Source organism: Acinonyx jubatus, chromosome B4 (genome assembly GCF_027475565.1).
Source record: "Acinonyx jubatus isolate Ajub_Pintada_27869175 chromosome B4, VMU_Ajub_asm_v1.0, whole genome shotgun sequence".
NCBI classification, from domain to species: domain Eukaryota; kingdom Metazoa; phylum Chordata; class Mammalia; order Carnivora; family Felidae; genus Acinonyx; species Acinonyx jubatus.
In genome coordinates this window covers 28,964,544-28,979,277 of record NC_069387.1, presented here as the reverse complement: position 1 = coordinate 28,979,277, position 14,734 = coordinate 28,964,544, and the positions used below count along the sequence as shown (strand labels likewise).

The window sequence follows — 14,734 nt, the reverse complement described above, 5'->3', positions numbered from 1 at the left end:
TACACAATCTAACCTTACACCTAAAGGAGCTGGAAAAAGAGCAGCAAATAAAGCCTAAAACAAACAGGAAAAGGTAAATAATAAAGATTAGAGCAGAAATAAATGAAATAGAAATTAAAAAAAAAACATTAGAACAGATCAACAAAACTAGGAGCTAGTTCTTTGAAAGAATTAACAAAATCAATAAATCCCTAGGCAGACTTATTAAAAAGCGAGAGAGAGAGAGAGAGGGAGGGGGGGAGAAAGGACCCAAATAAATAAAACCTCAAAAGAAAGAGACATCATGACCAAACACCACAGAAGTATAAACAATTAAAAGAGATTATGAAAAATTATATGCCAACAAATTAGGCAATCTGGAAGAAAATGGATAAAATTCCTAGAAACATATAAACTACCAAAACTGAAACAGGAAGAAATATAAAATTTGAAAAGACCCATAACAAGCAAAGAAATTGAATTAGTAATCAAAAATCTCCCAATGAACAAGAGACCAGGGCCAGATGGCTTCCCAGGGGAATTCTATCAAACAGTTAAAGAGCTAATACCTATTTTTCTCAAACTGTTCCAAAAAATAGAAACGGAAGGCAAACTTCCAAACTCATTATATTAGGCAGGCACTACCTTCATTCCAAAACCATGCAAAGACCCCACTGAAAAGGAGAATTACAGGCCAATATCCCTGCTGAACACAGATGCAAAATTCTCAAAAAGATACTAGTAAATCAAATACAACAGCACATACAAAGCATCATTCACCATGATCAAGTGGGATTTATTCCAGGGCTGCAGGGTTGGTTCAATATTTGTAAATCACTCAACATGATACATCACATTAATAACAGAAAGGATAAGAACCATATAATCTTCTCAATAGATGCAGAAAAAGCATTTGACAAAATAAAGAATCTATTCTTGATAAAAGCCCTCAAGAAAGTAGGGATAGAAGGAACATACTTCAACATCATAAAGGCCATATATGAAAGACCTACCACTAATATCATCTCAATGGGGAAAAACTGAGAGATTTCCCCCTAAGTTCAGTAACATGACAGGGATGTCCACTCTCAACACTGTTCAACATAGTACTGGATGTCCTCGCCTCATTTTCATAAAGAAAAAAAGGCATCCGAATTGGCTAGGAAGAAGTCAAACTTCCACTCTTAGCAGATGACATGATACTCTATGCAGAAAACCTGAAAGACTCCACCAAAAAATTGCTAGAACTAATACATGAATTCAGCAAAGCTGCAGGATACAAAATCAATGTACAGAAATTGGTTGCATTTCTGTACACCAGTAATGAAGCAACAGAAACAGAAATCGAGAAATTGATCCCATTTACAATTGCACCAAAACCCATAAGATAACCATTAATAAACCTAAGCAAAGAAGCAAAAGATCTGTACTCTGAAAATTAAGGAACACTTGTGAAAGAAACTGAAGACACAAAGAAATGAAAAAATATTCCATGCTCATGCACTGGAAGAACAAACATTGTTAAAATGTCCATACTATCCAAAGCAATCTACACATTTAATGCAATCCCTATCAAAGTACCAACAACATTTTTCACAGTGCTAAAACAAACAATTCTAAAACTTGTATGGAACCACAAAAGACCCCAACCATCCAAAGTAATGTTGCAAAGAGAAAAAAAAGAAAAGAAAGAAAGAAAAAGCAAAGTGGGAGGCATCACAACTCCAGACTTAAAGCTGTACTACAAAGCTGTAATCATCAAGACATTATGGTACTGGCACAAAAACAGACACATAGATCAATGGAACAGAATAGAAAACCCACAATGGACCCACAACTGTATGGTCAACTAATCTTTGACAAAGCAGAAAAGAATAATCAATGGGAAAAAAGATAGTCTCTTCAGCAAATGGTGCTGGAGGAATGGACCACTTTCTAACACCATACACAAAAATAAATTGAAAATGGATGAAAGACCTAAATGTGAGACAGGAAACCATTAAAATCCTAGAGGAGAAAACAAATGGTGTTGGGAAAACTGGACAGTGACATGCAGAAGAATGAAACTGGATCACTTTCTTACACTATACACAAAAATTCAAAATGGATGAAAGATCTAAATATGAGAAAGGAAACAAAGTCTTGGAGGAGACACAAGCAGAAACCTCCTTGACCTCACCCGTAGCAAGGTCTTAGTACACACATCACCTGAGACAACAGAAACAAAAACAAAAATAAACTACTGGGCCTTCATCAAGATAAAAAGCTTCTGCACAGTGATGGAGACAATCAACAAAACTAAAAGGCAATTTACACAATGGAACAAAATATTTGCAAATGATATACCTGATAAAGGCTTAGTAGCCAAAATGTATAAAGAACTTATAAAACTCAATAGCCAAAATAAATAATCCAGTTAAAAAATGGGCAGAAGACATAGACATTTTCCAAAGAAGACATCCAGATGGCCAACAGACACATGAAAAGATGCTCAACATCCCTCATCATCAGGGAAATACAAATCAAAATTACAATGAGGTACCACCTCATATCTGTCAGAATGGCTAAAATTAACAACATAAGAAACAACAGGTGTTGGTGAGGATGCAGAGAAAGGAGAACCCTCTTGCATTGTTGGTGGGAATGCAAACTGGTGCAGCCACTCTGGAAAACAGCATGGAGGTTCCTCAAAAGTTAAAAATAAAACTACCCTATGATCCACTATTTACACTACTAGATATTTATCCAGAGAATACGAAAATGGGAATTCAAAGGGATACATGCACCTCTATCATCAACCAAGAGCCAAATTATGGAAAGAGCCCAAATGTCCACTGACTGATGAATGAATAAGGAAGATATGGGGTGTGTGTGTGTGTGTGCATATATATATATATATATATATATATATATACACATATGCATACACATACATATACATATATATATACACACACACACCCCATATCTATATATAGCATATCTATATGTATATGTATATGTATATCTATATCTATATCTAGATAGATATATAGATGATGATATAGATGATGATATATAGATATAGATAGATTAGATATAGATATAGATATAGATGATATAGATATAGATATATACAGTGCAATATTACTCAGCCATTAAAAAAGAATGAATTCTTGCCATTTGCAACAAGACAGTATTATGCTAAGCAAAATAAGTCAGTCAGAGAAAGAAAAATACCATAGGATTTCACTCATATGTGGAACTTAAGAAACAAAACAAAGGATCATGGGTTAAAACAGACAGAGGAAAACTAAGAAACAGACTCTTAACTATAAAGAACAAATTGATGGTTACCAAAGAGAAGGTGCGTACAGGACAAGTTAAATAGGTGATGAGGACTGAGCGCACTTGTGATCAGCACCAGGTGTTGCATGTAAGGGTTAAATCACTAAATTGTACAGCTTAACTAATATACTTTATGTTAAATAACTAGAATTTTTAAAAACCTTTAAAGAATAAAATATATTTGAAAAATCTAATTTGTTGATATTTTAATAAATAAATATTTGGCCTAGAAATGTCTTGTGGAATGTTTAAATTTTATGTCTGTTTTTCATAGTATCTGGTTTTAATAGCTAATATGGTAATTTAGAAAATAGCGTTATTTTACTTTCACAGCATAGCTATGATCTATAATTAATATCAAAAATGTGTTATAAAACATTTAAATATATCTTTGATGTCTGTCCTACAATAATAAGGCTTTTTAGGTATTCTTCCATTTTCAGACACTAAAATTGAACTAACCTCTGTAGTCTTCAACTTTTGTAGTTCATTTTCCAGCACCAATTTCTCCTCTAATAACACTTGGAAATTACTTTGCATTTCTTTGTATTTCTAAAAACAAAGAATATAATTTTAGTAATAATGAAAATCATACAGGGGCACCTGGGTGGCTCAGTAGGTTGAGTGCCAGACTTCAGCTCAGGTCATGATCTCACTGTTCCTGAGTTCGAGCCCCATGTTGGACTCTGTGCTGACAATGCAGAGCCTGCTTTGGACTCTCTGTCTCTCTCTCTCCAAATGACAATGACTCTCTCTCTCTCTCCCCCTCCCTCTCAAAAATAAATAAATATTTTTTAAAAAGAAGATCATATGTTTCATCACAGAGAAGCTATTTGGGCACTTAATTATTAAAGTAAGAAAGTTTCCATGAACTCATGAAATAATGAACCATTGATATTAATCTGCATAATGAACTACAATTGGGGCTGAAAGAGGCAAAGGAGCTAGAAGTAACAATAAATGGAAATGTAGAAGAACATGGGGTATTATAGTTCAATATTTTAGAAGTGAAGTGTTTTTGAGTGACAATAAGGTCTAGTAAAATAAAAAAAGACAAAGCTTTCCAGCTCACATATACATAGAAATTTCTTGAATAAACTTAGGAAGCACTAAACCTTTATTGAAGATTATGCATCCTGACAATTACTAGACTCTACTAATATTTTCACAGGCAGAGTGCAATTTCAAACTGAGAGTGCTATACTTACATCCTCTAACAAACCTTGATCATTCATAGCTCTGAAAAACAAACCAAAAATATCTGTAATGTATTATCATTTTATATTCATATTTTTATTTATGTAACATACTTATATATTTTCTTTGAAAAAATTTAAAATAATATAAATAATGTTAGAATACACTTTGACCATTATTCCAAAAATCCAGTGCTCTGTCTAGAGATATTATTAGATTTCTGTGTATCTTTTCAGAACCTGTTCAATACATTTATATAATACTACATATATCTATTTGATTCTATAATTTTTGTTAGTAGGTTGGGTGACTGCCTTGTTTTCTTTTTCATGTAAATTACAGCAATGTATATATTGTCCTAAACTTATTATTTTCACTTCACACAATGTCTGAGATCTATTTATATTGGTAAACATAGATGTATCTCACTCCTTTTAAGTACCACTTCTTATTCCATAGCAGGATTTAGCAAACTTTTTCTATAAAGAGCCAGATAGTAAATATTTTAGACTTTACAGGCCAGATGAACTGTCACCACTGCCCAACTCTGCAAAACCAGGCATAAATGATAGGTAAATGAAAGGACTTGGCTAGATTTGACTCATGGGCTGAAGTTTGCCAAAAACTGTTCCAAGGTATGGGTAAACTATAGATTTTTATTTTGGACAAATGAGTTACTTATTATAATCCAAATTTTTTTAAAGCTTTAAGATATAATTAACATACCATACAATTCACTCATTTAAAGTATACAACTCAATGGTTTTTCATATATTCACCAAGTTGAGCAACTATTACACCACTATTTAATTTTAGAACATTTTGATTACCTCAAAAAGAAACACTGTACCAATTAGCAGTCACTCCCTATTCTTCCCAACACTGTCCCCAAACCTGGCAGGCACTAATCTAATTTCCTATATCTATAGATTTGTCTATTCTGGATATTTCATACAAATAAAATTATATGTGGTTTTTTGAAACTGGTTTATTACACTTACTGTACTGTTTTCAAGATTCATCCATGTTGTAGCATATATCAGTACTATGTTCCTTGGTATTGCCAAATATTATTCCATAGTACACATTTGATTTATCCATAATCCATATAGGCATTTAGATTATTTCCACTTTGGGGCTATTATGAATAATGCTACTATGAACATCCATGTACAAGCTTTTGCTTGTACATATGTTTTCCATCTCTCAGGTATAAACCTAGGAACAGAATTGCTGGGTCATATATTGACATTGTATTTAACATTTTAAGGAACTTACAAACTGGTTTCCATAGCAGACACACCACTTCAATTCCCACCAGCAACGTACAAGGGTCCCAATTTCTCTAAATCCTTGCCAACAATTGTTATTGTCATCTTTTTTTATTACAGCCATCCTAATCGATGTGAAGTGGTATATCATTGTAATTTTTATTTGAAATTCCCTAAAGGCTAATGATGTTCAGCATCACTTCATGTGCTTATCAGCCATTAGTATATCTTGCTTCAGAAAATGTCTTTTCAGATTATTTGTCCATTTTTAAATTGTGTTATTTATCTTCGTATTATGCAGGTATAAGAATTCTTTATATACTCTGGATACAAGTTCCTTATCAAATATATGATTTGCGAATAGTTTTCACATTCTAGGTGTTGTCTTTTCATATGCTTAATGTATCATTTGCAGTACAAAGGTTTTTAATTTTATGAAAGTCAACTTACCTATTTTCTTCTCTTTTTTTGGTTGTACTTTTGGTGTCCTATTTAAAAAACCATTACATTACTCAACGTCACAAAGATTTATTCCTGTGTTTCTTCTAAAAGGCTCTTTTGCATATAGATATCCAGTTGCCCAAGTACCAATTATTAAAAAGACTATCCTTTCCACAAATGATATATCCAATAAAGGATTAATATTCAAAACATATAAAGAACTTATACAAGTCAACACCAAAAAATATATAAGCTGATTTTAAAATGGGCAAAGTACATGAATGATATTTTTCCAAAGACATAAGCATAGAAAACTGACACATGAAAAGATGTTCAACATCACTAATCATCAGGGAAATGGAAATCAAAACCACGATTAGATATCACCTCACATCTGTTAGAATGGCTAAAATCAAAAACACAAGAAATAACAAGTGCTGATGAGGATGTAGAGAAAAAAAAAACCCTTGTGTACTTTTGGTGGAATGCAAGCTGATGTAGCCACTGTGGAAAACAGTATGGAGATTCCTCAAAAAATTAAAAATAGAGCTATCTTACAATCCAGTAATTACACTACTGGGTATTTAACCAAAGAATACACAAATACTAATTTGAATAGTAGATGCACCCCTATATTTATTGCAGCATTGTTTACAATAGCCAAACTATGAAAGTAGCAAAGTCTCTATCAATAGATAAATTGATAAAGAAGACATTTGTATATGTACATATACACACATACAGTGGATTATTCAGCCATATAAAGAATGAAATCCTGCCATTTGCAACAACATGGATCTAGAAGGTACAGTGTTAAGTGAAAATCAAAGACAGATACCATATGATTTTACTTATGTGGAATTTAAGAAACAAAATAAATAAACAAAGGGAAAAAAGAGAAAGAAACAAACCAAGAAACAAACCCCTAAATATAGAGAATAAACTGGTGGTTACCAGAGAGGAGGTGGGTGGGTAAATGGCTGAAATAAAGGGGATTAAGAGTACCCCGAGTAATGTATAGAATTACTGAATCATTATATTGTACACCTGAAACTAATATAACACTGTACTTTTATTATACTTGAATAAAAAATTAAAATTAAAATATTTTTAAAAGACTATTAAAAAATTAATTGACCATAAATGTAAGGGTTTATTTCTGGACATTCAAGTTATTCCATTGATGTATGTAGGTATAACTTTATGCCAGTACCACATTGTCTTGATTACTACAGCCCTGTATTGTTTTAAAATTAGTTAAATGTGAATCCTTCAACTTTGTTCTTCTTAAGATTTCTTTGATTCTTCTGGATTCCTTGTATTTCCACATGAATTTTAGGATCAGCTTGTCAGTTCATGCAATAAGAAAGCTGGCATTTTGAAAGAGATTGCATTGAATCTCTAGATCAGTTTGGGGAACACTGCCATTTTAAGATTATTAAGTCTAACAGTCCATGAAAATGGAATGTCTATCCATTTAACTAGGTCTTCTTTAAGTTCTTTCAATGATGTTTTGTAGTTTTCAGTGCACAAGTCTTACACTTCTTTTGTTAAATTCATTCTTGTTGTCTTTGGTGGTATTTTAAATGGATTTTTTTTTTTAATTTCACTTTTGGAATGTTCATCTTTAGTGTATTAGATTGATTCCTGGGGCTGCTGTAACAAAGTATCACAATCTGGGTAACTTAAAACTACAAATATTTTATGCTCTCACAGTTCTGGAGACTACAAATCTAAAATTCAGTTCTTAGGGCCATGCTCCTTCTAGAACCTCTAGAGGAGAATCCTTGTTTGCCTCTTTCAGCTCCTAGTAGTGCCTGGTATTCTCCGGATTGTAGTAGCACAAATCCAATCTCTGCCTCCATAACTTCTTCCCTCTTTCTATACTGTCTTCTCCAATTATTACAAGGATACCAGTCATATTGGATTAAGGGCCCATCCTACCCCAGTATGACCTCATCTTAACTAATTATGTCTACAATGACCCTATTTAAAAATAAGTTCAGGGGCACCCTGGTGGCTCAGTCAGTTGAATGTCCTACTCTTGGTTTCAGCTCAGGTCATGATCTCACAGTTGGTGAGTTTCAGCTCCACGTCAGGTTCTGTGCTGATAGTGTGGAGCCTGCTTGGGATTCTCTCTCTCCCTCTCTCTGACCCTCCCCTGCTAACTCTCTCTGTCTCTCTCTCAAAACTAAATAAACTTTAAAAATTAATTAATTAGTTAATTAATTAAATCAATATGAGGTGCTGGGAGTTAGAGCTTCAACATAATTTTGGCGGGGGGAGCAATTCAACCCATAACAGTTAGTATATAGAAATACAATTGATTTTTATTTATGAATCTGGTGTAATGCAAAAGATGAATTCATTTGTTTCTTCAAATCGTTTTTAGCAGATCCCTTAAGATTTTCTATACACAAGATCATGACATCTACAAAAAGTAGTTTTACTTCTTCCTTCCCGATATGAACACCTTTCACTCCTTGTTTTCTCTAATTGCCCTGGATAGAACTTGTACTACAATGATGAATAGATGTGGTGAGATGTCCTGTCTTGTTCCTGATCTTAGAATTTATTAAGTCCTTCACCATTAAGTATAGTGTTAGCTATGGGTTTTGGTAGTAGTTAGCCTAGATCAGATTAAGGAAGCACTCTTCTGTTCCTTGTTTGTGAAGTATTCCTATCATGAAATGCTTGGATTTTGTCAAATGCTTTTACTTTGTCTAGTAAGCTGATCATGTGATCTTTTTTTCTCCTTCATTCAATCAGTATTCGGTATTACATTAATTGATATTTGCATTTAAAACAAACTTTGCATTCCTGGGATAAATTCTACTTGCTTGTGGTGTGTAATCCATTTTATATAATACTGGATTCAATTTGCTAGTGTTTTGCTGAGAACTTTGGCATTCATATTCACAACATATTGGTCTACAGTTTTATTTTCTTGTGATAGTATTGTCTGATTTTGATGTTACAGTAATACTCTAGTAATTAGAATATAATAACATTCTTGTCTCACAAAATAAGTTAAGTGTTAACTCCTCTTCTACTTTTTGGAAAAGCTTGTGAAGGGATGGTATTAATTCTTCTTTAAATATTTGCTAGTATTCACCACTGAAGCCCTTTGGCTTGAGCATCTCTTGGTGGAAACTAAATTAAGTACTAATTAATTCTTTTCACTTGTTAAAGTTCCATTCAGATTTTCAAGTTCTTCTTGAATCAATTTAGTTTGTGTCCTTCTAGAAATTTGTCCATATCATGTAAGTTATTTAATTTGTTGTCATACAGTTGTTTATAGTATTCTCATATAATCCTTTTATCATAGATTATTGGGCCATACTCCTACTAACAAAAATTGGAATTCTATTTTTTTGCTATTGTCACAAGCATATGATAAGTTCCTTTTTACATATGTCTCCTTGAACATATTCCTTTATCTAAGATAGATTTAAAACTCTATTTTTTAAGTAAATTTTGCTAAATTGTCCTGGAAAATGGGCAATTCCTATTGTACTGATTTTTTAAAAGTATTCATTGTACTACATCTCCATCAAGATTTGCTATAGGAAAATGTTTACTTGTTGTTAAACCAATGGCAAAAAAAATACATCACTGCTGTTTTGCTTTGTATTTCATTAATCACAAGTCAGACTGAGTATCCCCTAAAACATTTATTGGCCACTTTTTTTTTGTTTCTTCCTTAAATTATCTATAAGCTTTGCCTATTTTTTTTAAGGTTATTTATTTTGAGAGAAAGAGAGAGACACCATGAGTGGGGGAGGGGCAGAGACACAGGGAGAGAGGGAAAATCCCAAGCAAGTTCCACACCATCAACACAGAGTCCAATGTGGGGCTCGAACCCATGAAACCATGAGCAGAAACCAGAGTCCAAGGCTTAACGACTGAGCCACCCCAGGTGCCCCTGCTTTGCCTATTTTTTAGGGTTTTTTGCCTTTTTTAAGAATTATATATTCCTATTATCACTCCACTCTATTGTACATGCACAAATATTTTCTCACAGTTCACTGCTTATCTTTTAACTTTGATTCCTTTTGAATAAGATGTTTTTAATTTTGATAGAGTAAAATGCCTTCCCTATATGTACGGTTTTGTTTTCTTACATTTAGGGCTGTAATCAACATTAGATTCAGTTTTTTGAAGGTGTGAAGAAAAAAGCTGTCATTATGTTTGGGCCAAATGGATACTTTTACCTTGCCAGTGCTCTGCCTGGACACTATGACTCCTCCTCCTTTTATATAACTACAACTACCTGTGATACATGTACGGGGCTACAGCTTGAAAAGCAAGACAGTCTACTACCCTTACTTCTGACCCCTATGTCTCATTAGAAAGAAAACCTCATGATGGATTTCTTAATGGGCCTATTTGCCTTCAGGACCACACATGATCTTGGCGATGGGCAATGTTCTCACCAATGTTGACATCCACAACACTGGACACCAGCTCTCAGCACTCTGTTCACCAAAGAGGTATTATGCCTTCACAAACCGTCCTATCATCCAATCTCTAATTGGAATCCCAATTTTTCCCATAATTGAAGAAAGAACTTTTCAAGGTCCACTGGGTCTATGCTTGCTTTTCCCCTTCCCAATATCCACAGACCAACACCTAGATAGTGAAGTGACCAGACCCTGAAGAATAAGTCTATTAGCTTCCCAAAAGACCAGGATAATTGCCCTGTCAAGCTAGTGTATAATTCACACACAATAATGAAATACACTCCTTTTTCCTATGTTATCCTATATTAACATGCTCATCACTGAGCACCTCAGTAGCCCCCGCCTCTGTTTTCTGGGAACTACCAGAATCAATATACCCCTCTGAATCAATATAATTTCTGAGAGAGCTCATAGGACCATAAGTCTTTAGCTACAGTTGATTGGTCAGTTCAGAAATAGGAACCTGTCTCCAAGTTGCACCAATGATTTTCTCACCTAGGACTTTTAGATTTGGAAAATCCAAATACTATCTTTCAGAGTGACTGAAAGACTAAACCTTAGGAATTGCCAGCAATCATGGATTCCCACCTATAGGCAAAAAATAAACAAAAAAGAAAATAGAAAGAAACAAGAGATATGCACTAGAAGAAAATGAAGCTCATGTTAAGAGGAAAAAACAGTATCTTCAAAGTGTTCAAGTTCTGGTTTATAACTGTTTCTGAGATTGAGCCATAGTGCTGTTGTGAGGTTCAGTAAGTCTTTTGCTCGGACTAATCTGAGTTGGGATTTTGTCCCAAGCACTCAGTCACATGGTAGAAGTTCAACAGAGAATGTTCTAAAAGTTTTAGTACAGTTTTAGCTTTAATGACCTCAGAAATATAAATGCTACAGACTTACAAAAAAATTAAACCTTTGAAAGTTTAATTATTTCCATTTCTTTAATATACTTAGTTTTGTGAACTTTGAACAATAAATTAATTTGTTGTAGTCCCTCTGAATATGGAAAATGCTGACCTAAACAAAAAACTTTAACTGAAAAAAAAGTTTAATTATTATTCAGAATTTTTAAATAAGTGTGAAAGAAACATATATAATCAAATTTCAAAATGTTTTTGAACAATTGTATCATTATAGTTCTGAAGTTATTAAAGTTTAAAACCATGCTAAGACTTTTGCCACACCCTATATTTAACAGAATTTTCAAGGATGTGACTGTAACAAGTTGTTAAAGGAAGCATTTACAGAGATCCTAAACTCCCAGTAATAGTAATAGGTGAGGCAGATGACCATTTGCACTTTAAAAAAGTTGGCAGCCAAGAAAGTACTAAAACCTTTCAGTGATGTAGACAATATAAAAGGGTTAGGAAAGAAGATTTAGAAAGGGTATTTCTCTGCAGGTAGCTATTGGGTGTCTTGAGCCATATCCAAACCCTTGAGAGGAGAATATGTTTGCCCTGATCTCAAGCCTAGTGAGAGGCACTATAAGAAGAATGCTTAGAAAATTTGGTATGTGTTATCTGTAATTATGGCAAAAGAAGGCAGTGACAGTCAAGTAAGACTTTTCCTATATACGTTACCTTTATTTCCTCTCTTCCCAAACACATGGAGAACAGAAACTGTAATTAGTTAGTCAGAAAGGAGGTAATGAAAAAGAAAAGCTAATCATAACCCCCAGGAGGCACCAGCTGGGATACTGGGTGAGGGGAAAGGGAGAAAAGTCTTAACTTTGAATAAAAATTAAAATATTGACTGTAATATTTGACATAGAATTTTAATTTCCCAATTTGTACAGTGTTTCTAAATTAAATTTAAATTAATTATTAGTTAAAAGTGATAAAAAAAAAAGTCATGGTCCTACCTCAGTTTTTGTCCTGGAGCAGGAGGAAAATGAGCCCCAATTAGCAAATATAAATGAACCCAAAGTGTCCAAATAAAAATTCCTTTGTGGGGCGCCTGGGTGGCGCAGTCGGTTAAGCGTCCGACTTCAGCCAGGTCACGATCTCGCGGTCCGGGAGTTCGAGCCCCGCGTCAGGCTCTGGGCTGATGGCTCAGAGCCTGGAGCCTGTTTCCGATTCTGTGTCTCCCTCTCTCTCTGCCCCTCCCCCGTTCATGCTCTGTCTCTCTCTGTCCCAAAAAATAAATAAACATTGAAAAAAAAATTCCTTTGTGATTTCATTCTACAAGACATGCTTTTTCAACATACCAATTTTGTAACTAATATAATCTTAGCCACCTGAAAGAACTATAGGTAATCCAGAGTGACTATTTCTGGTTCCTCATATACGTAAAATCATGTAACTTTGCCTTGTTGTGACTGGGTTATTTTACTAAGTATAACGTCCTCAAGGTTCATTCATGTACCATATGTCAGAATTTCTTTCTTTTTAAGACTAAAAAATATCCCATTGTATGTATATATCACATTTTATTTATCTATTTACCTGTTGGACACTTGGGTTGCTTCCACCCTTTGCTATTGTAAATAATGGTACAGTAAACATGGGTGTATAAATATCTTTGAGACCCTGATTTCAATTTTGCAGGGCATATATCTAGAAATGAAATTACTGGATCATAGGGTAATTGTACTTTAATTTTTTTTTTAGAAACTGACATACTGTTTTCTATTGTGCCTATACAATTTGAAATTCTACATGATTATAATTAAAAATTTTTAAATTATACATATCATAAAAGTTTATATAAGAACACCAAACTTTTTTAACAATCTTGTTTCCAATTTTTTAAAATAAATGTATACTCATTTTCATAATTAGGAAAAGGAGTTATTTTAAAAACTTACCTCTCCAACATATGTGACTGTTTTTCAAACATTTTCAACATGACATTCAATCGGTTAGTCAGTGAACAAGCAGTTTCTATTGTGAAAAAAAGGGAAAACATTCAAAGGTATTACAAATGGCTGAATTTATACCTCTACGCTGATATAAATCACTGCTATATGTGTGAGAACTAGACAAACATGAAGACACAGCAAAGTCACAAGTGTATCCAAAGAACAAAATGCTTATGATAAAAATAGTTTCCATTTTATTAAATACCCAATATGTCACTTTGCTACTTTACATTCTTTTAATCTTCAAAATAACCAAAAAAGAAGATATTCTTACCATTTTCAAATAAATAAATTGAGCCTCAGAGAGGTTAAAGCTATGATCAAAACTATGCATCTATTAAGTGACAAAATTGGATTGAGGTCAATGTGTGTGTGAACTCCTTATAACATTGCATATAAGAGGACTCTAAGATTCTAAGAAAAAACTGCTTTGGATGATGCCGCTAAATCAATAAGGTCTATGGGAAGACCCTAACAAGCCTGTTAAGTTTTCCACCTGAATCAAATAACTGAAAAGTTTAACTAAAATGCTACTTAAAAAGAAACCAGCATAATGAGAATCCATATAATCAATGAACTCTCAGGGTAATAATACAAGATTCTTCAATCTTGTGACAAAAAGCATATGAGAGAGGACAGTCCCTTCATTAAGTTTGCTGCTAGATAAACCAAACATAAAATAAATATACACGGATAATGTTAAATAATATGGAAGCATTCCACAGTTCCTAAGTATCAGTTATATTTTCTATTCCACACGTCAAAATAGTGGTATAGAGAAATATAATAAATGTTTAGGAGCTGAGAAGAGAAAGGAGAAGGATAGAGATCAGCTGAGTCTTAAGGAAGGGACAGACCTTAATTAGTAGGAAGACGAGCAAACATCAGAAGTAAAGATAGGAAAGGTAGAAATGTGCAACATATATCATGGGAACCAACTAAGTCAAATATACAAAGAAAACAAGTAAATCAGAAACTGCTTTAGAAGGATCAATACTCCTTAAATATTCAAAGGGTATACTGAAAGAAGTTAACTTTTGAAGAATCAAATTTAGAATTTTTTATAGGCAAGGGAGAATAACATAAAATGTTTCCATAAAATATTATACCATATCACCTTTTTTAACTTTATTTATTTGAGAGAGACAGACAGCGTGCAAGCAGGGGAAGAGCAGAGAGAAAGGGAGAGAGAATCCCAA

The 14,734-nt window shown here is 33.5% G+C and overlaps 1 protein-coding gene across 4 annotated transcripts in view; it reads right to left on the bottom strand.

The window, feature by feature from the left end:
* LOC106977130 (coiled-coil domain-containing protein 7) overlaps positions 1–14,734 on the bottom strand; it is a 144,594-nt gene that overhangs the window by 57,090 nt on the left and 72,770 nt on the right. For all 4 annotated transcript variants that reach the window (XM_053225490.1, XM_027073763.2, XM_015074644.3 and 1 more), the window contains 3 exons: positions 13,482–13,557; positions 4,515–4,545; positions 3,769–3,858 (listed from right to left, as the gene is read on the bottom strand). In XM_053225490.1, the coding sequence (XP_053081465.1) occupies positions 3,769–3,858; positions 4,515–4,545; positions 13,482–13,557 (197 nt within the window). The remainder of the gene's footprint in view (positions 1–3,768; positions 3,859–4,514; positions 4,546–13,481; positions 13,558–14,734) is intronic.